Below are 24,146 nucleotides of genomic sequence, written 5' to 3' on the forward strand. Positions count from 1 at the left end.
TTTCAAGACACAGGGTCTTGCTATGTTGCCCAGGCTGGTCTTGAATTCTTGGCCTCAAGCAGTCCTGAGTAGCAGGAATTACAGACATGAACCTCTACACTTGGCTCATTTTAAAGGTGGTAAAACTCAGATTAGAGAAGGAAAGTAATTTGGCATGATCATACTGTTAATAAGTTCCAGAAAGAAGACTTGAACCCAGGTCTGCTTAACTAATTCATTTGTTCCATGCTACTTCTAGGAATCAGAAAAGGTGTCATGGGCTGGGCACAATGGCCCACACCTGTAATCCCAGCACTTTGGGAGGCTGAGGCAGGAGGATCACTTGAGGTCATGAGTTCAAGACCAGCCTGGCCAACGTGACGAAACCCTATCTCTACTAAAAATACAAAAAACATTAGCTGGGCATGGGGGCGCATGCATGTAATCCCAGCTCCTCGGGAGGCTGAAGTAGGAAAATCGCTTGAACCCAGGAGGTGGAGGTTTCAGTGAGCCAAGATTGTGCATGGCACTCCAGTCTGGGTGACAGAGTGGGGTGACAGAGTGAGACTCTGTCTCAAAAAGAAGAGAAAAGGTGTCACAAGTTTGTGATTAGCTCCTCAGCTCCTATCATTGATACAAAGAAAATATTAAATTATACTTACATATATTTGTTTGCATTTTACCCTCACCCCATGTAACATGTCAAGAACTTACACTATGAAAGGGATATACCAGTTATTTGAACCTTCTGTGTTTCTCTAAGATACAGCCTTAGTGAATAAAACCTGGAATTTCTTAGGTGAGTGGAAAAATAAGAGACTTTAAACTCTTCATCCACAAATATGAACATCAAAACTTGGACACTTTTTTAAAAAATTTCTTTTTTAGGGGGGTTTCAGGTGGAGGTTTCACTGTGTTGCCTAGGCTGGTCTCAAATTCCTGGGCTCAAAGCATCTGCCCACCTCAGCTTCCCTAGTAGCTAGGACTACAGGCACATGCCACCACACCTGGCTCTCTTGAACACTTTTGATACAAACGATGTAGGTAGCTATAAAAAGTATTCTTAGAAAAATTTTCTTAGCTTTAAGGCCTCTGAGCCTAAAGTGTTATACATATATGTTTTTATCATAATGTACTCCAAAAATTATGTACTGTTTTACAGAAACTCCCCCAGTGGTGTTCCATCTCTTTACTTCTCTTTCCTTATCCTGACCTATCCTTGTCTGTACTGTGACACCTACTCTGCTTTGGTCTCCTTTTATAATTCTTAGCTGTGTCATAAAATTGGCTAAGGCAGGGACAATGTTCATATTCTTAGTTCATGGTAGATTCTTTTGGGGGAGAAGTGGGTATCCATTATAGTTGATCCCCCCTCCTCCTTTTTTTTTTTGAAGCAGGGTCTCGCTCTGTCACCCAGGCTGGAGTGCAGTGGTGTCATCTCAGCTCACTGCAGCCTTGACCTCCTGGGCTCAGGTGATCTCCCATTTCAGCCTCCCGAGTTGCTGAGACTATAGGTGTGTGCCACCATGCCTAACTAGTTTTGTATATTTAGTAGAGATTGGGTTTTGCTATATTGCCAAGGCTGGTCTCAAACTCCTGAGCTCAAGCTGTCAGCCCACCTCAGCCTTCCAAGGTGCTGCGATTACAGGCATGAGCCACTGCACCCAGTCCATCATGGTAGATTCTTTTTTTTTTTGGAAGCAGTCTTGCTCTGGTTGCCCAACCTGGAGTACAATGGTGTGATCTCGGCTCACTGCAACCCCTGCCTCCCTGGTTCAAGTGATTCTCCTGCCTCAGCCTCCCAAGTAGCAGGGATTACAGGAGCCTGCTGCCATGCCCAGCTAATTTTTGTATTTTTAGTAGAGATGGGGCCTCACCATGTTAGCCAGGCTGGTCTTGAGCTCCTGACCTCAGGTGATTGATCCACCTGCCTCAGCCTCCCAAAGTACTGAGATTACAGGTGTGAGGCACCGCGAATGGCCTTGTGGTAGATTCTTGATGCCTTTTATGCTGTATACTTATTAGCATTCTAAGTAACGTCTTTTTTGTGTGTGTGTGTGTGAGGTGGAGTTTCACTCTTTGTTGCCCAGGCTGGAGTGCAATGGCTCAATCTTGGCTCACCGCAACCTCCACCTCCCAGGTCCAAGCGATTCTCATGCCTCAGCCTCCCAACTGGGACTACAGGCGTGTGCCACCATGCCAGGCTAATTTTTGTATTTTTAGTAGAAACAGGTTTTTACCATATTGGCCAGGCTAATCCCGATCTCCTGACCTCAAATGATTCACTGACTTTAGCATCCCAAAGTGCTGTGATTACAGGTGTGAGCCACTGCTCCTGGCCCAAGTCTATTTACTTTTGAGTTACCAAGTTTTTAGAGATGAAATACTATCCTCTCATAATCTGCTTCTTGTTTAGCATAATCCTACCAAAGTCAGATTATTGCTTCAGTTGATTATTGCTGTGTAAAAATGCTAAAAATTGATAAATGAAAACAGTTACAATTAAATATTCACTTCATTACAATTCTACAGTTTGGTCAGGTCTTAGAAGAGATGGCTTGTCTCTATTCTGCTTGATATCTGTGGGGCCACTTGACTGGGGCTGGAGGACTTATTTTTGAGATAACTCAGTCATATGGCTGGCTGCCAGCTGGGAGCTCAGATGGGGATGTAGATCAGGTCCTCAGTTCTCCTTCATAGGGAGAGCTAGACTTCTCATGGAATAACGGTGACAGGATCCCAAGAATCTCTTTATGAACAAATGTTCCAAGAGACAGGCTGCAATACACAAATGTTTAATCAAAGACAGTCACATGGCCAAGCCAGTGTCAGAGAGGATACAGAAAGATATTTAAATACTGAGTGTCATGGTTTACTGTAGGCTACCAAAGTAGCTACTACTACTGCAGTGTTCCTTCTCATTCTATAGCAAAGTAGCCTTTCTGGAGGACAACTTGAAGACTTAACTTATAGTCTTTGGCCTAGTAATTTCACCTTTAGGGTTTATCCTAAGGAAAATATTTAAACTCCCTGGATCTGTATCAAGGCTTTATCTAGTTCTCATCCATGGCATTTTGCTCAGAGTTAGATAGGTGGTTAATGCAGGAATTCAGATTAAAACAGATTTTTTAGTTCCAAAACTGTGCCTTTAATCATTGTACTACACAGCCTCCCACCCAGGGTTGTCTGTATATAATCAAGTTAATGCTATGAGAAGCTGATAATATATTTAATGAAAATAAGATTTTTACATATAAAAAATCTAAAAGGCTATATGCTGAAATGGAATATCTACAAATGAATATGTATTATTCTTTTTTTTTTTTTTTTGAGACGGAGTCTTGCTCTGTTTTTTTTTTTTTTTTTTTTTTTTTATTTTTTTTTTCCTTCACTTTTTTTTTTTTTTTTTTTTGAGACGTAGTTTTGCTCTTGTTGCCCAGGCTGGAGTGCAATGGTACTATCTTGGCTCACTGCAACCACCACCGCCCAGGTTCAAGTGATTCTTCTGCCTCAGCCTCCTGAGTAACTGGGATTGCAGGCATGTGCCACCATGCCCAGTTAATTTTTATATTTTTAGTAGAGATGGGGTTATACCATGTTGGTCAGGCTGATCTTGTGATCTGCCCCTTTCTGCCTCCCTAAGTGCTGGGATTACAGGCATGAGCCACTGCGCCCAGCCATATTATTTTTTTAATTGTAAGGATATCTTTTATAAGTCCACCATACAAACTTAATATATTCATATGTATGTGTTTTGTTTTGTTTTGTTTTTTGAGACAGAGTCTCACTCTGTCTCCTAGCTAGAGTGCGCTGGTACAATTTTGGCTCACCTCAACCTCTGCCTCCTGGGTTCAAGGAATTCTCCTGTCTCAGCCTCCCGAGTAGCTGGAACTACTGGCGTGTTGCCACCATGCCCGACTAATTTTTATGTTTTTAGTAGAGACGGGTTTTGCCATGTTGGCCAGGCTGGTCTTGAACTCCTGACCTCAGGTAACCTGAGCCAACCGCCTCGGCCTCCCAAAGTTCTGGGATTACAGGCTTGAGCCACCACACCCCGCTGTCACATGTATATGTTTTTTATATATTTTATTTTTACCCTGATTACTCAAATACTGGTCTCCACCCTTTCATCCAAACATTAAAGAGCTATGTGATAAATTGTGGTTGTGAATGCTACATGTAATGAATATTAGAAGAATATTCCACTCTCTCCTCCCCATCCCCCAATTTACACTGTAAATCTAATGTAAATACATCCCTTGAGGAGGATGTCTTGAGATCCCCGTAGTCCATAGCTGCCTGATGCTGTGTATGTAAAAGCTTAGAAAATACGAATACCTACTGAATAGAGCTTCTTAAACCAATATTTTTTAACTGGTTTCCACATCATAGTTTTACTTATAATACTTTACACTCCATCATCACAGTATTAATCCAAATCACTACCCTTAAAGAGGTAAAATGTTATTGCCCATATCTGTCCCAGCTAAACCAGAATTTCTTGGTGATTGTACAGATTCCTAAGTTCCTAACCCTCATTCACTTTTTTTTAAGTCTAGGGCAGCAGTTCTTGACCCTGGCTGCACTTGAGACTCATTTGAAAATACTGTTGGTTAGTTTCCACTCTAGATCAGTTGAATGAGATTCTCTAGTTGGTGTCACTTGGGAGTGTGATTCTTAGGATTGGACAAGTTGAGAAGATATAGAAAATAGTTTTGCATTTTAAAGATTGTCCAAAAAAAGGTTTTAAACTATTAGTAGACAATTTTCTTTCAGCATGAGCCTGTAGAATTAGGTAAATGTTCATGAATTATTATGAATGAATTTTCCTTTACAATAGAATTATTACTGTACAATTTCACTAAAGATTTCTCATTGCAAACCTTTTGTGAGCTCACAAATGAGTCTTGTTGCTAATTCACAAATGAAGAATACTGACAATGTAGGAAAAGTATCTGGAATGCCTTGGTTTATGCATTTAAGGTAGTCTAGATCATTTCTTCTCTACTGCTTTGGAAATTATACCATAAAGGATACCTCTTTTAAAATAACGAGGAATTGTATCACTGGAAGGCCATGTCCTTATTTTTTAAAGAAAGAAATAAAGAAAGAAACTAAATACTTTGGCTTAGTGACAATCTACATTTCAAAGGTTCTGTGGACTAAAAGCTTATTCTCCATTTAAATGACTTCTTCTCAGCCTTATTAAGAGTTCATCTAGGTTATAAACCATATCTCTAGTTATTCATGCTGTTCCAGATTGGGTAAAACAGGTATCAGAAGTACTGAAGGGCGAAGTAATAGCTTAAGCACTTCTCAGTTTATCTTTTATCTCTAGATGTAGATATTTGGAGAAATGCAGCTGTTTAATGAGAACTGTAGTGAGGCATCCATTTACATCTCTTAGGATTGGTTGAATAGAGTATGGCCTATTGAGTATACTTTTGATGTTGTTGCCAGTCTCTTTTCAAATGTACACGTGACACTATCTGAAGAAATACTAGAAACACCTAGTAAACATTTTTCTAATATCTATTGTTAAGCTATATTCAGGTGATCACATTTTGGGGCTTGGTTTTCTGCTTGGCTATCAGTGATGATCAGGTAACATATAGGGTGTCTGTGAGCTGCTGACTTTAATAGGTCAGCCTGTGTAAGTGTATAAGACCTACCTTTTTGGAGACCAATAATGTGGTAGTTTCTGTGCTTAGACTTGAAGGGAGCACTTGTTTTAGACCTCTATATTATGGTTTCAGAAATCTTTTTCTCAGTATATAATGTCCATTTAGATTCCTGATGATCTTACCCTGTGTGATTAGTAATACTTTTTGTGGAAAATGGCTGGTTTATCTTTTATAAAAATAGTAGTTTAAGAGTATCCGGCATACACATATCTCTTTTAACATTTTATCACTTTGCAGTTTAGTTCCTGGTATATTATAACAAATAGACAGCAACGAAATAACATTGAATAATTCTCTTCGGGTTTTTATTGTTGTTCTTTTCTAGTTCTTTGAATGTCCCAGGATCTTGTAATTATTTCATCACTTTTTCATGAGCTAAGCAAAATATATTGTCATTTTGCAAATGAAAAGCAAGATACCCAGCAGCTTCAGCATTATCCCAGATTTCTCCAGGAAGATTACAAATACCCAAGTAGATTATAAACCCTTTTAAAATTCTATGTATTAAATAAACAAATTGAGAACATGCTGTACTTACACATCTGTATATTCACACTGTATTTTGCAGGGAGTGGGGCTTTCCTTCAGCAAAGCAATCTCTCTCCTAATGTTTAAAGTTAGATGAATAACTTCACCTAAAAATGCGAATTCTCCTAGAAGAAGAATTTATTCTGTGCTCTGATAGTTTTGAAAGTTTCAATTAGCCAGGCAAATTCTAAATGGCATTAGATTGTATTATGAAGGGCTGGTTCAAGAAAAAGGTATTCAGAGGTGGGGAAAATATAACTATTGGAGGAATCTGACCTCTCCTTACCCAGTGATCCAGTAATGGGACAGACTGACATTATGTGCCTTCTGACCGCCAACATTCTTGCCATTTAGGAACATCATTAATGCCAACAATGCATAACAAAACTGGTCATGAGGAAACAGACAAACCCAAATGTAGAATGTAGCTCAGATAGCTGGCCTGAACTCTGTTGTCAGTGTCTTGAATGACAAAAAGGCAGGGAGTGACTATTCTAGATTAAAGGCTAAAGAAACAACCAGAGGTGGGAGGATCCCTTCAGCTCGAGTTCTGCCTGTAGTTCACTAGGATCTTGCCACTATACTCCACCTTTGGCAACTCTGGGAGACCCCCTTTTTTTTTTTTGTCTTTTTTGATAATATAGGTGATCTATTTTATAGTTTTCCAAATAAATGTTACTAAGTAGTGGTAACAAGTTAACTAGCATTTGGCGAATAATTAATAACAAAGGCATATTTTGAGTGTGGAATAAGAGAGTTTTATGGACTCAGTGGATACCAGGCAACCAACTTAACTGTTTTGAGATGCAGATAATTATAATTCTCTTCTCTTTAAATGTCAGTTTGGGCCCTGACATAGCTTTAAGTGACTATTAATACTGAGTTTCTTTAATAGAACCCTTGGGAGTTATCCAGCTTATTTGAGCCTCTGTGTTTGCTTCAGATATATAATGAAATGTGATCTGCAGAACTTTCGAACTCCATGAACAAAATTGAAGTCTAAGGTAGTCCAAGGTTACTCAAAGTCACCTTCTTCAGCATTTACTAATATATGCCTATACAGATAGATGAAGGCTGTACTTTCTGGTTCTCGCCCCATGCCGTACTTTGCTTTTGCTTGTCTCCTATCTTACCTGTGATCACTGTGCCCAAATTGGCTGATCTATTGTTATTTCCCACAAATAACATATTCCTTTATTTCCTACAATTGTTATTTCATACAGATGGTTGTGTTTGACACTTTTACCTGTTAAGAAATAAAATGAACGGTAACTAGGAAGAAAATTGTCGCTTCCACTTTACTTTATACTCAGCCTGATACTAATCAACTTCTCTTAAAATTAGGGGGAAAATATGAATATTAGGGTGAGAGAATACTAAATTTTGCCATTCAAATTTCAAAAGTTTTTGTCATCTTAAAGTAAGTTAACAATATTTAAGTCTGATTTTCACTTAATTTCAGAAGTCAGCATTCTTTCTGGATAAATCTAGGGCATTTAAAGTGACATCCAAGATAAAACCTTTAATTGATTTTTGCTGTAATCTGCCACAGTAGTCTGTCTCTTTTCCATACACTTCAAAGCAGATAAACCTAAGAATCAACTAGAGCCATCTGTTCTTAATTCTACCCCTTAAGCCTACATGTAGCTCATTTGTGGCTTCTACTTCTGTGATAACTTCTCTGTTCTATTTTTTTCTGTGCATAGCTATCATTTTCCTATTCAAGCATATTTATTTGGTCACAAGTAAATACTTTAGCCCCACATTCAGATGCAGTTTAAACTTTTCAGTTTTATTTCCCGTCATTCCTATGCTTTAGAATATTCAGGAATTATATACTAAATATACCGTGTACTCCTCTGCATTTAGCTCACACTGTTTTCACCATTTTCAATTGTCTTATAGTATGGTGAACTCCGTGTTAAGAGAGTCCTGGCTGAGGCCTTTGCACTCATGCCATTGCACTCCAGCCTGAGCAACCCGAGTGAAACTCTGTCTCAAAAACAAACAAAAAAACAAAAAAGAATCCTGGCTGGCCATACACAGCAGCTCACACCTAAACTCCCAGCACTTTGGGAGACCGTGGTGGAAGGATCCCTTGAGCCCAGGAGTTCAAGACCAGCCTGAGCAACTTAGGGAGACCCTGTCTCTAAAGGAAGAAAGGGAGGGAGAGGGAGGAAAGGAAAGGAAAGAAAGGGAAAGGGAAAGGGAAAGGGAAAGGGAAAGGGAAGGAAGGGAAGGGAAAGGAAAGGAAAGGGGGCCAGGCACAGTGGCTCACGCCTGTAATTCCAGCACTTTGGGAGGCCAAGGCGGGCGGATCACCAGGTCAGGCGTTCAAGACCAGCCTGGTCAACATGGTGAAACCCCATCTCTACTAAAAATACAGAAAATTAGCCGGGCATGGTGGCAGGCTTCATGCTTTTCGTATTATACAGATGGTATCATACTATATGATACACTGTTCTGAAGCTTTTTTTTTTTTTTTGAAGTGGACTCTCACTCTGTCGCCCAGACTGAGTGCAGTGGCATCATCTCGGCTCACTGCAACCTCCACCTCCTGAGTTCAAGTGATTCTCCTGCCTCAGCCTCCCAAGTAGCAGAGATTACCGGCTCATGCCACCTCGTTTGGCTAATTTTTGTATTTTTAGTAGAGATAGAGTTTCACTCTGTTGGCCAGGCTGGTCTTGAACTCCTGACTTCAAGTGATCCACCTGCCTCAGCCTCCCAAAGTGCTGGGATTATAGGTGTGAGCCACCACGCCTGGCCTGAGACTTTTTATATGTCCTACATTCTAGATAGCTTTTCTGATTGGTCTGTGGTTGAGTTATATTTTGTAAACTATAACTCCTGACCTCAGGTGATCCGCCCACCTCTGCCTCCCAAAGTGCTGGGATTACAGGCATAAGCCACCATGGCCAGCCTCCCCAGCTAATTTTTAATTTTTTTGCAGAGAAGGGGGTCTCACTATGTTGCCCAGGCAAGTCTCGAACTCCTGGCCTCGAGTGATCCTCCTACCTCAGCCTTCCAAAGTACAGGGATTACAGGCTTGAAGCACCATGCCCAGCCAGTTTGTGGTATTTTTAACCATGGAAATTCAACTTTTTATATGCTTGTTTTCTAACCTCCTTGGTTGGTATGTGTTTCGTAAGGGCCAGGTCTGCATTATATTCATCATTATAAATAATGATTCTTCCTTATCTAGCATGGTGCACTTATATAGATGATCAGTAAATAATAGTTTAGTTCTCCTGAAGCTGTAGGAAGAAAACCTCTTCTCCCTTCAGTCATTTTATAAAAGTTAAATAAGTTGAAAGTGACCAATCACAGGAGTTTCGGCAGTGATAGTTCAGTACCTTAAACAAACAACAACAAGAAAACCCGCATTTTTCACCTACTTATTTTGATCAGTTACATTGAATTAAAAGTCCTTGTAGGCCGGGCACGGTGGCTCACGCCTGTAATCCCAGCACTTTGGGAGGCCGAGGCGGGTGGATCACGAGGTCAAGAGATCGAGACCATCCTGGTCAACATGGTGAAACCTCGCCTCTACTAAAATTACAAAAAATTAGCTGGGCATGGTGGCGCGTGCCTGTAATCCCAGCTACTCAGGAGTCTGAGGCAGGAGAATTGCCTGAACCCAGGAGGCAGAGGTTGCGGTGAGCCGATCGCGCCATTGCACTCCAGCCTGGGTAACAAAAGCGAAACTCCAAAAAAAAAAAAAAAAAAAAAGAGTCCTTGTAATGCTCAGGAAGATGTTTAACAGGCTAAGTTAACCACTGCAAATGTAATGGGCAAGCGATGTTCAAATTTCTTAATATGTAACTTTAAAGCAGTCCTCATACAAAAAGAGAAATAACCAGTTAAGGAAAACTAAAATAACTTTCTTAAGTAATCATGATCCTGTTTAAGTATATAATCTATCAAACTATTTGTTAATCATAGAAGGAAAAGGACTTTTCTCCCCTTACCCCCCCTTTCTATTAGAGTGAATCAGATATAATCATGATTGTGTCAAAAGTTCAAAAGGGAAAATGGAAGGTAAAATGAGCTGAATTGGCACTCTTCTCTCAACATTGTACCTGTAAGCTTGATATGTTGTTTCAGAGATTAACTTTATAGACTTCCGTACCCAGAAGTATGAAAATTCTTAGGGGACTCTTTTCACAAGCTTGATCTTAACATATTGAATAAAGAGAGCAGTTAATCCCCTTTGTAAAGTAATTTGAGAGGAGGGAATTCAGAATGTAAAATCTCACCTGCAGAAAACACTCAACTCTGTAAAGGCCTTTCTATCTTTAGACACTTACAAAGACTTAATATTTTAATGCGGAAGGGTGAATTTGGTTAAAAAGCCAATAGGTGAAATCAGAGAGAAATAATCCAGTGCTTTCTTTCTGGGAATTATCATTCTGCTCTCCAGGGGACCTAATTTTATTCCCTGTGGGGAATGAGAATACCCTCTGTACAACAAGCCAGCATCTTTAAATACAAGCTTGACTTTTAGTATAATAAGAGTCTTGTTAGGTGCAATTTTTTCTTTAGTCATTAATACAATGAACAAATGTTGTGGTTACCTGGGAAAGAAAATTCAAGTGCTTTTAAATCTCTTGTGAGATTTGGTTTCATGCTTGAAACCTATACACTGTTATGCCCAATAGCATCTGTTGAAAATTCTAAGCTGTAAGGTATACAACATAGAGAAGTTAATACACTTAGGAAAAAATTGAGACCACTACAAAATTGATTTAAGGTCCCAAATAAAAAGCTTTTCTTGTGCTGAATGACAGCTATTTACCAGCGGCATTGAGCTTAACAAATAAGTAGAATTTTCTTAGGAGTGAATATTACAAGATGATGCCCCTGTATACACAGTAGGATGCCAGTCTTTCCTTCAGGTGGCACTTAACTTTTTTCTTCCAGTTGTAAAACATTTTGCAGTTCTATGCAAATTCTGTGCTAATTAAAGTCTGAATTACAGATAGAATGTAATCTAAGAGTATATAGTGTTGAGTAGTATTTTTGGTAGGGTATGGCATTAGTTATTTTGTAGGTCATTTCTGTCTCCTACAAACTTCAATATTATGCACATTTTAAAATCTTTCTGGCTGAGCACAGTGGCTCATGCCCATAATCCCAGCACTTTGGGAGTCTAATACGGATGGATTGCTTGTACTCAGGAGTTCAAGACCAGCCTGAGCAATATGGTGAAACCCTCTCTCTACCAAAAGTACAAAAATTAGCCGGGTGTGATGGCATGTGCCTGTAGTCTGAGCTACACAGGGAATTGAGGTGGGAGGAGTCCCTTGAGCCAGCCATGATCATGCCACTGCTCTCCAGCCTTAGTTACAGAGTGAGACCCTGTCTCAAATAAAATAAAATCTTTCTTTTTTTTGGAGAGAGTGTCTTGCTTGTTGCCCATGCCGGAGTGAATGGTACAATCATGGTTCACTGCAGTTCCTGAACTCCTGACTGGGATTGAAAGATCCTGCCACTCCAGCCTCCCAAGTAGTTAGGACTACAAGCACAAGCCACCATGCCCAATAAATTTATGTTTTATAGAGGTGGAATCTTTCTTATGTTTACCAGGCTGGTAACTCTTGGCCTCAAGCAATCCTCCCACTTCAGCTTCCCAAAGCACTAGGATTACAGGCATGAGCCACCATGCCTGGCCTAAAATCTATTCTTAATGATAAAATACTGATCTCATATCAGTATTAGTGTTTAGTCATACCACTCCTAATAGTTTATTTATTTAGTCATACCACTCCTAATAGTCTTTAGTCATAAACCGCTTTTTTATTTTTTGGATTTGGTAACATATTTTTTCTTTTTCTTTTGTTTTTTTGTTTTTTGTTTTGTTTTTTGTTTTTTTGAGTCAGAGTTGCACTCTGTTGCCCAGGTTGGAGTACAATGGCACAACCTTTGGCTCAGTGCAACTTCCACCTCCCAGGTTCAAGGAATTCTCCTGCCTCAGCCTCCCGAGTAGCTGGGATTACAGGTGCCCACCACCACACCTGGCTAATTTTTGTATTTTTAGTAGAGACAGGGTTTCACCATATTGACCAGGCTGGTCTCGAATTCCTGAACTCATGATCCGCTTGCCTTGGCTTCCCAAAGTGCTGAGATTACAGGCAGGAGCCACTGTGCCCAGCGTAGCATATTTTTTCTTTAAAGGGGATCCAGTAAAAGATAATAGAAATCTTTCGGCCGGGCGCGGTGGCTCAAGCCTGTAATCCCAGCACTTTGGGAGGCCGAGGCGGGTGGATCACGAGGTCAAGAGATCGAGACCATCCTGGTCAACATGGTGAAACCCCGTCTCTACTAAAAATACAAAAAATTAGCTGGGCATGGTGACGCGTGCCTGTAATCCCAGCGACTCAGGAGGCTGAGGCAGGAGAATTGCCTGAACCCAGGAGGCGGAGGTTGCGGTGAGCCGAGATCGCGCCATTGCACTCCAGCCTGGGTAACAAGAGCGAAACTCCGTCCCCAAAAAAAAAAAAAAAAAGAAATCTTTCTTCTTTTTTTAATTTAGAAGCTGACTGAAGTGGCAACAAGTAGTCTTTGCAATCTTGTAAAGAACAAAGTCTCCAGAAATTTTCTTACATTCCAGTGTAACCTCAAAGTACTGAGTGTTATTTATGTTTTCATTTCTTAAACTTGCCCTCTGCCTTTAAAGTTCTGGGTTGATGAGCCTGATCTGTCTAGTATGAGTTAACTTCTTACTAGCAGTAAGGGCACAGACATTGCATGCAGCACTTTGCCTGCTCTTTTTGTCATGTTTTAGAAGGTTATTAAGAATAATGTTTTATGTGTGCCTTTTATTATGCAAGATCTAATCTACTCCTCATAACAAAAGGTTTTGTTTTCATTTAAAAGTAGGTGAGTGAGTCAGCACAGTGTCGTGACCCTGCAGTCCCAGCTACTCGGCAGGCTAAGGTGAAAGGATTGCTGGAGCCTTGGAGTTTAAAATCCAGCCTGGGCAATGTAATGACACTGTGCTCTGGGGGAAGAAAAAGAATTTCTACATCAAAAGGCAGTGATAGGCATTGAGACATAAGTTGGGATTTTGCTATAATAAATGAGCACCAAGAAAATAAAATTTTAGAAATTAAAAGGTGTAAGGTATCTTTCCACTATGAGGACTATTGCTGAGGTACTAGGTAAGCTGGAGGATAGTCAAGAGCTAGCCTTTTTTCACCCCTGCTTAGTTGACATTTTTAAAACTCACTGAAATAATTTTAAAATGACCTACATTTATGCAAATAACCTCAGGCAGAATGACCTCCAAAAGCCTGCAGGCAAAGGTACGTTTTAAAAGTTGTATTCTTGTGTAAATAACACACTATTAAAGAGCTAGTGGGCCAGGCAGTGGCTCAAGCCTGTAAGCCTAGCACTTTGGGAGGCCAAGGCTGGTGGATCACTTGAGGTCAGGAGTTTGAGACCAGCCTGGGCAACTTGGTGAAACCCCGCCTCTACTAAAAATACAAAAAAAATTAGCCAGGCGTGGTGGCGGGTACCTGTAATCCCACCTACTCAGGAGGCTGAGGTAGGAGAATCACTTGAACCCAGGAGGCGGAGGTTGCAGTGAGCTGAGATCGCACCACTGCATTCCAGCCTGGGTGACAGAGCAAGACTATGCCTCAAAAAAAAAGAACTAGCGAAGTTTTATGTTGTTATGGATAAAAGGCCATCTTTAAAATGTCTTGATTTCAGTTGGGCACAGTGGCTCACACCTGTAATCCCAGCACTTTGGGAGGCCAAGGCAGGTAGTCAGGAATTCAAGACCAACCTGGCCAACGTGGTGAAATCCCGTCTCTACAAAAAGATAAAAATTAGCTGGGCATGATGGCGGGTGCCTATATTCCCAGCTGCTCTAGAGGCTGAGGGAGAAGGATCACTTAAACCCAGGAGGAGGAGGTTGCAGTGAGCTGAGATCATGCTATTGCTCTCTAGCCTGGGTGACAGAGCGAAACCCTGTCTCAAAAAAAAGTTACGATTTCTTTTGTTAAGGGAATCAACCTTGCCATGTCATCAAGTTGCGAGCCTAGATCCCCCATTCCCCCATTATTTTGGAGTTTCCTTAATGTGCTCAATTTAGGAGTAACTTTTTTTGTTTCAGACAAATCTTCCTATTTTCAAGCTGAAAGAATCTACTGTTAGAAGAAGATACAGTGACTTTGAATGGCTGCGAAGTGAATTAGAAAGAGAGAGCAAGGTAAGAATGATTTGTAATTCAACTTGAAAGCAAAACCTTCCAAGTTTTAATGCTTAATACTTCTCAGGAAAGTGATCTTGAATAAAATGGGTACAAGCAAATATGATTTTTTAAAAATAGTTTGATGTCATTTTATAGAGGAAGACTCTAATTTTTTCCTTGCAACTCTTTCTCTTGTCTACTTTGGCCCAGTCAAGGTCTTTGCTGACTCATACTTGAATAACACTTCTTAGAACCTTCTTCTATTACTTCCTTCCTTTCCCTCATCGTTCTATTTCATCTTCCCGTCTCCAGACACTTTGCCAAGTTTCTCTTCCTCAATACATTTTATAAATGTCAGTGTATTCCCAATTTTGTTTTACTGACACGTTGTTTTTTTTATCACACATATGTTCATGTAACGTAAGTTTCATAAAACAGTAATGACCTCACTGTTTGATATGTGATATTCTTCATAAGATTAGCATTTATTGATCCACTAGTTGGTTGCTGACTGCAATTTAAAAACGTTGTTACATGCCTCATCTTCTCTTGGAAGAGAATTTGGTAGCTTTGGCTTCAAAATAAATTAAAGCAAGGTCTCACTCTGATGTCTCTCATTTCAGCCCTACCCTCAGAATGACATCTGAGGCAAGGAGTCATGGAAAGGCATGGAGTGCTCAGAATGATGAAAAGTTATTTTGTGACTAGAAAGTAGGTAGAAAGAAGTGGGTATGGTAGGGGAGTCCTAAACTAGATGAAGGCTAGTTTGGACTCATCTCTCAAGTTTAAATTGAACGTTTTCCTTCTATTTCTAGCTTAAGATAAAAGTGGCTGGATATGAGCACAACATATGCAAATCATAGCATTCCAACAAAACTGTAATGGAGGCTAGGCATGGTGGCTCATGCCTGTAATCCCAGTACTTTGGTAGGCTGAGGCAGGAGGACCTCTTGAGCCCAGGAGTTCAAGACCAGCTTGGGCAACATAGTGAGGCCCCATCTCTTCCAAAATTTTTAAATATGAATAAAACTAGAAATACAAAATTCATTTTAAGAAAGCTCTAAAACTTTACTGAAAGACAAAAGAAGACCTAAATAAAGAGGGGCCGGGTGCAGTGGCTTACATCTATAATCTCAGCACTTTGGGAGGCCAGCACGGGTGGATCACTTGAGCCCAGGATTTCGAGACCACCCTGGGCAACATGCGAAACCCCATCACTACCAAAAATACAAAAATTAGCCAGGCATGGTGACACGCACCTATAGCCTCAGCACTCAGGAGGCTGAGGCAAGAAGATCACTTGAGCTTAGGAGGCATTGAGCTACAGTGTCGACACCGGACTCCGGCATGGGCACCAGAACCAGACCCTGTCTCAAAAAAGAAAAGGGTAATACTGTATTCCTTGTCTGGAATATTTTTGCTTTTAAAGATTTATTTATTTTACAGACATTTTAGAGAGCTCATTCTTTGTGTTCTAAGCGTTACAGGTATAGCTGTGAACAAATTAAGGTCCCCTCTTTTATAGTGCTTATATCCTGTTAGGTAAATTGGAGTGGGGGCTGAAGAGAAGGCAGGAAAAATATAGTAAAATATATAGATGTCAGACGGGAAGCTCTAAAAAAAAAAAATTAAGGGGAGTAGGAAGTGCCAGAGGAGCCACTCTCATATAGAGCACAAGGGGAAGGCCTCACTCATAGGTGACATATTAGCAGAAACATGCATGAAATACAGAGTATTTTCTAACTTATTTATAAATTCATAAGTTTCTAGTAGAAATTTCAGTAGAGCTGTCTATAAACTTGCAGATTTATATATGAGCTTTAGAATCAGAATTTTAAAAATTTAGGTCACTCAAGAATGACCAAAAAAAGTATATAGTGGGCAGCAGGTATTTTTCATGCCAGACATCAAAGCATATCTTAAGGCTATAGTAATTCAAACAATGTGGTATAGTCATATGGCACTTACTGATGAGAATACATTCTAAGAAATGCATCCTTAGGCGATTTCATTGTTTGTGCAAACATCACAGGGTGCACTCACACAAACCCAGGTGGTATAGTCCACTACACACCTAGGCTATATGGTATGCCTGTTGCTCCTAGACTACAAGCCTATCCAGCATGTTACTGTACTCAATGCTATAGGCAGTTTAACACAGTGGGAAACATTTGTGCACCTAAACATAGAAAAGATACAGTAAAAAATACAGCGTGGAAGATTTTTTAAATGGTACAAATGTATAGGGCACTTACCATAAATGGAGCTTGCAGGATTAGAAGTTCTTCTGGGTGAGTCAGTGAGCACATGGTGAGTGAATGTGAATGAAAACATAAATAACACTCAGTACTTTGAGGTTACACTGGAATGTAAGAAAATTTATGTAGGCCTAGGCTATTATGTGAATTTGTGACTTAATTTTTAACAAAAAAAGTTAAGAAAAATTAAACTGTGTTACATTCCAATAATCTAAATTAGTGGAATGAGAGATTTTCTCTTTAAGAGAAAAACTTAAAGAGTAAGAATATAAAGAACATATTTTTGTGCAGCTGTTCAATATGTTTGTGTTTTAAGCTAAGTGTTATTACAAGAGTCAAAAAGTTAAAAAAGTAAAAAGTTGAAAAAGCTAAGGTTAATTTATTATTGAAGAAAAATATTTTATAAATTTATAAATTATAAATTTCAATGTAATGTTTATAAAGGCTACAGTAATAAACAGTGATATCCTAGGTCAAGACATTTCTAAGCAATAGGAATTTTTCACCTCCATTATAATCTTATGGCACCACCATTATTATCTTACGTGGTTCATCTCTGAAGAAAACACTGTTATGCCGTATATATTGCTTTAGGTTGGGCAAATAGATTAATGGAATGTAATAGAGTTTAGACGTTGACCCATGTATTTATAGGGATTTTAGTTCATAACAAAAATAACATTGTCATTAAGTGGGAAGGGAATTCAGCAAATGGAATTGAAATCTTTGTCTATTAGGGAATAAAGATTTATAACTCACTATATACAAATGACAGATGGTTAGGAAATTGACTGATTGATTAATTGATTGACAGAGTCTTGCTCTGTTGCCCAGGCTGGAATACAGTGGCATGTCATAGCATACTATAACATCCTCCAACTCCTGGTCTCAAGTGATTCTCCTGCCTCAGCCTCCCAAGTAGCTGGAATTACAGGCATGAGCCACTGTGTCCAGCTAATTAAAAAAATTTTTTTAATAAGGATGGGGTTTTACTATGTTGCCCAGGCTGGTCTTGAACTCCTGGACTCAAGTAATCCTCCTGCCTTGGCCTCCCAAAGTGCCAGGTGTGGTAGCACACCATGAGCCTGTAGTGTCCCAGCTATTCAGGAGGCTGATGAAGGAGGATCACCTGAGTCTAGGGAAGTTGTGACTGCAGTGAGCCATGATCATATCATGGCACTCCAGCCTGAGAAACAGAGCAAGACACCATCTCAAGAAAGAAAATGCACAAGAAAGCGCCCCAATACAAAAATTATCTGATTCTCAGTAGTGCCAGGGTAGAGAAACCAAACTAATCTTTGACATAGCTAGATGCTGTTTAATCAAAACAAGTATTTTGAGCTCCAGAATAACCTTTTTTTTTTTTTTTGAGACAGAGTCTGGCTCTTGTTGCCTAGGCTGGAGTGCAATGGTGCAGTGCAGTCTTGGCTCACTGCAAGCTCCGTCTCCTGAGTTCAAGAGATTCTCCTGCCTCAGCCTCTCAAGTAGCTAGGATTACAAGCATGTGTCACCAGGCCCCCCTAATTTTGTATTTTTTAGTAGAGATGGGGTTTCACCATGTTGGTCAGGCTGGTCTGAAACTTCCGACCTCAGGTGATCTGCCTGCCTTGGCCTCCCAAAGTGTTGGGACTACAGACATGAGCCACTGTGCCCAGCCAGAATAACATTTTTAAAAATTTATTTTACTTTTGAAGACGAGATCTCGCTGTCAGATACTTTTAGTTTGTTTAAATGATATGAAATGTTATCATTTCATTTAAACTTTTTTATTGGCTGGAGTGCAGCGATGTGATCTTAGCTCACTGCAGTCCCGAACTCCTGGACTCAAGCCATCCTCCCACATTCGCTTCCTAAGTAGCTGGGACTACAAGATCACACCACCATACCCAGATAAGTTTTTTTATTTTTGTAAACATGTACCCAGGCTTGTGTTGAACTCCTGGCGTCAAGCAGCCCTCCCGCCTGCCTCAGCCTCCCAGAGTGTGGGGATTACAGTTGTGAGCCACTGTACCTGGCCCAGAATAATATTTGAGCTTCAGTTAACTCCCAGAAGGGAGAGATCAGCAGGAGTTGACCCTTGGTTAGGCTTTGAAAGGGACAATTTAGGATCTTCCTATAGTGTGGGAAGGAAGAAATAAGAAGTCTTTGGGAAAAGACAGCAGGATAGGGCATTTGGGAGAAAGTTGACTTATTTCTCAATTTAGGAAACAAAGAGTGACAACTAGAGTTATTGATATTTTGTCCTCACCTCAAACACAAGTAGGAAGGGCTATATGCAGATGGTAAGAGGTTGAAGAAACCAGAATTCCTATCTAACCATGGTGCAGTGGGAACATTGTTAACATTTCTTCATTTAATTGAGAGTTGATTTTGATCTCTGCAGTGTGCATTGCAATAAGGCATTGCCTTCTCCAAGTGGCATCACAAGTGTCTGAGGGGCATGGTAATCTTTATTTCAGTATTGTGAGTGTTCTCTTTGTATACCTGTGCTTTGATAAGGCCGAGAAAAATGACATAAGCTGTGGGTCCTGCCTTTGAGTTGAGGAGCTTTTGTCTGGTGGGCTATTCTGCATTTGTCTTCAAAACATTTGGTCTTTTTTCAGTGTATTTTTTGCTCTTTTATATTTCAACTAGTTTGACCGGGTAATGGCTTTTATAGTGAGAACATGCCTTGTCTTCATGTTGTGCTCTATAAATTTTCACAACCCAGGCAGCATGATCAAGAACTTTCTGTCTTCATGTTTTAGGTTGTAGTTCCCCCGCTCCCTGGGAAAGCGTTTTTGCGTCAGCTTCCTTTTAGAGGCGATGATGGAATATTTGATGACAATTTTATTGAGGAAAGAAAACAAGGGCTGGAGCAGTTTATAAACAAGTAAGTGCTTCCTATTCCTCAAAGTGTAGGAATGAAGTATGTTTTGAGACTACTTTAAGTGACTACTATAGTTTAGATGTTAAGCTAAACTGCACTGTTGCCTTTTCTTTTAGCCATTTCCTGACTTTCCATATCATTTAAACAAAGTAAAAGTATCTGACAAGTTGACTATCTTGTGATAAATATTAACACACTTGAGTGATTGAAATGAACATCTTCGTGTTGACCTAAGTTTTGTATTTGTTTTTCTTGGTGAATTTATGCAAATTACATTTAAAATTACAGCATTTAAAAAACACAGTTTTACTTACGATTCTGATTTACAGTATGTTCTAGCATGAACAATAAAACTTACAATATATTTGCAATCATCTTGTTTGATTGCAGATGGAGATATTATCAGCATGTCTTGTATAAAGGTGCATGTTTTTAATTTTCATGGTAAAATGTATTCTTTTGAAAATGTTAAGAAGACTTAGGATTGTTTCTCTTTTACTTTAGAAACTCTTGATAAGCTCAAACCAGTATTTTTAGCTTTTCATTTTATTCCCATTTGAAATACAGCTATTTTGTAAAGTGATAGAAAGCCAAAGTGATAGAAAGATTTATGCCAAGAAAGACCTCACTGTAATTGTGCATTGGTCTTAAGCTAGAAGAAGTAAACCAAATCCTACAGAATATGGTAATGTGAGCTTACACTTTAAATTTTATCTAGTGATTTGAAGATCCATGAGTGGTAAACAGAAGAGAAAGGGTTACATAAAGCCCTTGGTTATCTACTGTAGCACTCAGTCTTTATTGTCTATGGACCTGTTTTCCTTTTGGAGAAGGCAGTACTATATTAGATTTTTTTTTTTTTTTTTTTGAGACAAAGTCTTGCTCTGTCGCCCAGGCTGGAGTGCAGTGGCTCAGTCTCCGCTTCCCAGGTTCAAGTGATTCTTGTGCCTCAGCCACCTGAGTAGTTGGGATTACAGGTGCACACCACCATGTCTGGGTTATTTTTGTGTGTTTAGTAGAGACAGGGTTTCACCATGTTGGCCAGGCTAATCTTGAACTCCTGGCCTCAAGTGATCTGTCTGCCTTGGTCTCCCAAAGTGCTGGGATTACAAATATGAGCCACCCTGCCTGGCCTATATTAGATGGTTTTTAATTCTGAAATAGGAATCTGGTAGCCCAGTCTGGTTTTAAGCAGGCAGAAACAAACAAAATACCTGGATATTTGTGCCTGTTTTTTTTTTTAACTATTTGGGACTTTTGTTGAACTTCATTGTATTTCTAACACCAATCCTGTATCTTCTCCTCTTTAAAATAGATTCTGTCCAGGTGCAGTGTCTCACGCCTGTAATCCCAACACTTTGGGAAGCCAAGGCAAGCAGATCACTTGAAGTCGGGAGTTCCAAGATCAGCCTGGCCAACATGGCAAAACCCTTTCTCTACTAAAAATACAAAAATTAGTGGGGTTTGGTGGTGCACGCCTGTAGTCTCAGCTACTCAGGAGTCTGAGGCAGGAGAAGCACTTGAACCTGGGACTCAGAGGTTGCAGTGAACTGAGATCACACCACTGCACTCTAGCCTAGGTGACAGAGCAACACTTTGTCTTAAAAAGAAAAAAAAAAAAAAGATTCTTAGGATCCATTGACATGTTTCACTTTTAACATTAAAATTCACTTAAGTTTCTTATGAAAACACCAGCTAATATATAAAGAAGCTAACTGGGGACATGTGCCACAAGCATTGAAAAGTTTGGATTAAATGTTTTCTAAATTACAGTTGTGAACCAAACAAAAGAACATATACCATTAGTTGATAGTGCATAGCTTTATGGACAGCCCAGAATGATACTTATTAGTAAATTGTACATGCTTCTTGGCTGGGCATGGTGGGTCTTGCCTATAATCTCAACACTTTAGGCAGCTGAGGTGGGCCGATTACTTGAGGTCAGGGGTTTGAGACCAACCTGACCAACATGGTGAAATCCCGTCTCCAGTAAAAAGATAAAAATTAGCTGGGCATGGTGGCATACGCCTGTAGTCCCAGCTACTTGGGGGGCTGAGGCACCAAATCACTTGAACCTGGGAGGCAGAGGTTGCTGTGGGCCAAGATCGGCCATTGCATTCCAGCCTGGGTGACAGAGTGAGACTCCATCTCAAAAATAATAACATGCTTGTTTTGCTGTTGCTGCCCAGGCTGGTGTGCAGTGGCACGATCTCAGCTCACAGCAACCTATTTTGAGCTCCAGAATAACCTTTTTTGAAATGGAGTCTGGCTCTTGTTGCCTAGCCTGGAGTGCAATGGTGCAATCTTGGCTCACTGCAAGCTCCGTCTCTTGGGTTCAAGTGACTCTCCTGCCTCAGCCTCCCAAGTAGCTGGGATTACAGGCATGAGCCACCACACCTGGCTAATTTTGTATTTTTAATAGAGACAGGGTTTCTCCATGTTGGTCAGGCTGGTCTCAAACTCCCAACCGCAGGTGATCCACCTGTCTTGGCCTCCCAAAGTGCTGGAATTACAGGCATGAGCCCCCTCACCCAGCCTATACATGCTTCTTAACCTTAAAATGTGTGTTTTGAACTCCTCCCCTTGTATAAAATGTTGGACTAAATTTATATTTTTTATTCTCAGGGTGGCTGGTCATCCTCTGGCACAGAATGAACGTTGTCTTCACATGTTTTTACAAGATGAAATAATAGATAAAAGCTATACTCCATCTAAAATAAGACATGCCTGAAATTTGGCAAGAAGGGGCAAAAACGTGACTATTAATGATTGATATGCACCAGTGAAGAAGTTCTAACTTTTAGCATGCTGCTCAGAAACTGGTATAACATGCCTTCAGTATACTAACACTCATGCTCGGTTTTGTTTTGGCAGTTGACAAGAAGTTAATTTGCTTTAGTGAAAATCCCTCATTCCAGCCTTTCTATATGAATAGCTCTTTCTTGCTGTTTTAATGTGGTGCACACTATAGCCTCACAAACCTGTTATTCCAATGTAATCTGCAGTGTCCTAACTAAAGTTGCTGGCTTGGTCTTATTTGCACAGTTTTTGTGTCTTCTTTGCTTCTTGCATTTGATTAACTAGAATATTTCTCTTTCCCCCTTTTAATGTGTCTGTGTCACTTGACCTAATTTATGTGTAGGAGCACTACACCATTGGTTTCCGATACTGCACGCATAAGATACATATTTGTGTGCAGAAGGTATCTTCCTTTGGGCTTGCAATACCCTTCACATGGAAGATTAATGAGGGAAATCTTTATATTCTGTATAAAAACAAAATCAAATTTATATACTAAAATCATTTGTCTAAAAATTTAAGTTGTTTTCAAATAAAAATTAAAATGCATTTCTGATATGCACTGATTGTGTTGCCTCCAGCCTTTCTTTGCTCTCTCTGAGTGACTACTTAAGTCACTTGTTGAGACGGATTATTTACTGATTATATACTTCTCATTCCTGTAACTCCATTCCCTTTAAACAGTGGTGATATCAAATATACCTCCACGCATTGAATGGGGTATTTTCAACAACAATAAAAATGATATGCTAAAAAATATATTCCTTAAGGCTTACTGAATCATTTTGAAGCACTTTTTGTATTTGAAAAATGCTTTATAATCTCAAGTCATTTATTAAAAGGACTTTTAAAGATAAGTCAATACCGTTCCTCCTATTTTTCAGAATAATTTTTTTCCTAGTTAAACTGAGTGACTTGTTTAAACAAACTTAGCAAGGGTATAATAACTCTCCTTAGTCAGCAGCTTTCTGCTTTCTCTTTAATTTGGTTTGGGGTAGTAGGCACACTTTATCCACTTTAAAAGAAGGGCACAATCTTCTAGCTTGACCTGTGAAAATAAGAGACCGTGACTTCTTGCTGCCTAACTTGTAGTCAGACCTTTCAGCCAGAATGTGGTTTCTGGTTGGAGTCTATACAACTTCTGCTGGTTTGGGGACCCATTGTGACTTGGAGTTAAATCCCAAGATAAAGAAATTTGTTCCTCCTACAGCAGAGGCGCTCCTCTGAAGATGAATCAGTTCATTTAAAAGGAAACACGCTTAGATCTTGGCCAAACTAGGATGTCTACAAAGCAGATGGAAGTCACAGGAAGAAGTCATACTTGCCCCTCAGGCCTTCTGTTGCTCAAACAGTATTTCACAGTCCCCTAATACTGGACGTTTTAAACACTGTAAAGTAAGGTACGAAGCTAAACAAAATGTAAATTTTATTTCAGTGAACTAGAGAATTAGTAAAGTCAAAGGCTGTCAGTTTTGGGTATGCAGAACAGAATAATGGTAGCTCTGCAAAACCAAATAATTCCTCTAAAGCAGTGGTTCTCAGCAAGGCACAGTGGCTTGTGCCTATAGTGCCAGCACTTTGGGAGGCCAAGGCAGGAGGATTGCTTGAGGCCAGGAGTTTTGAGAGCAGCCTGGATAACATCGTGAGACCATGTCTCTATAAAAAGTTTAAAAATTAGGGCCGGGCGCAGTGGCTCAAGCCTGTAATCCCAGCACTTTGGGAGGCCGAGGCGGGTGGATCACGAGGTCAAGAGATCGAGACCATCCTGGTCAACGTGGTGAAACCCCGTCTCTACTAAAAATACAAAAAATTAGCTGGGCATGGTGGTGCGT

The 24,146-nt window shown here is 39.9% G+C and overlaps 1 protein-coding gene across 1 annotated transcript in view; it reads left to right on the top strand.

The window, feature by feature from the left end:
- The window catches only part of SNX3 (sorting nexin 3), a 44,328-nt gene extending 21,157 nt beyond the window's left edge, over positions 1-23,171 (top strand). The window contains exons 2-4 of the mRNA XM_017543730.1: positions 14,311-14,406; positions 19,394-19,518; positions 22,141-23,171. Coding sequence (XP_017399219.1) covers positions 14,311-14,406; positions 19,394-19,518; positions 22,141-22,246 — 327 coding nt within the window. The 3' untranslated portion in view covers positions 22,247-23,171. The remainder of the gene's footprint in view (positions 1-14,310; positions 14,407-19,393; positions 19,519-22,140) is intronic.
- Positions 23,172-24,146: the final 975 nt, after the last annotated feature.

This window comes from Cebus imitator, unplaced genomic scaffold (genome assembly GCF_001604975.1).
Source record: "Cebus imitator isolate Cc_AM_T3 unplaced genomic scaffold, Cebus_imitator-1.0 Scaffold160, whole genome shotgun sequence".
NCBI classification, from domain to species: domain Eukaryota; kingdom Metazoa; phylum Chordata; class Mammalia; order Primates; family Cebidae; genus Cebus; species Cebus imitator.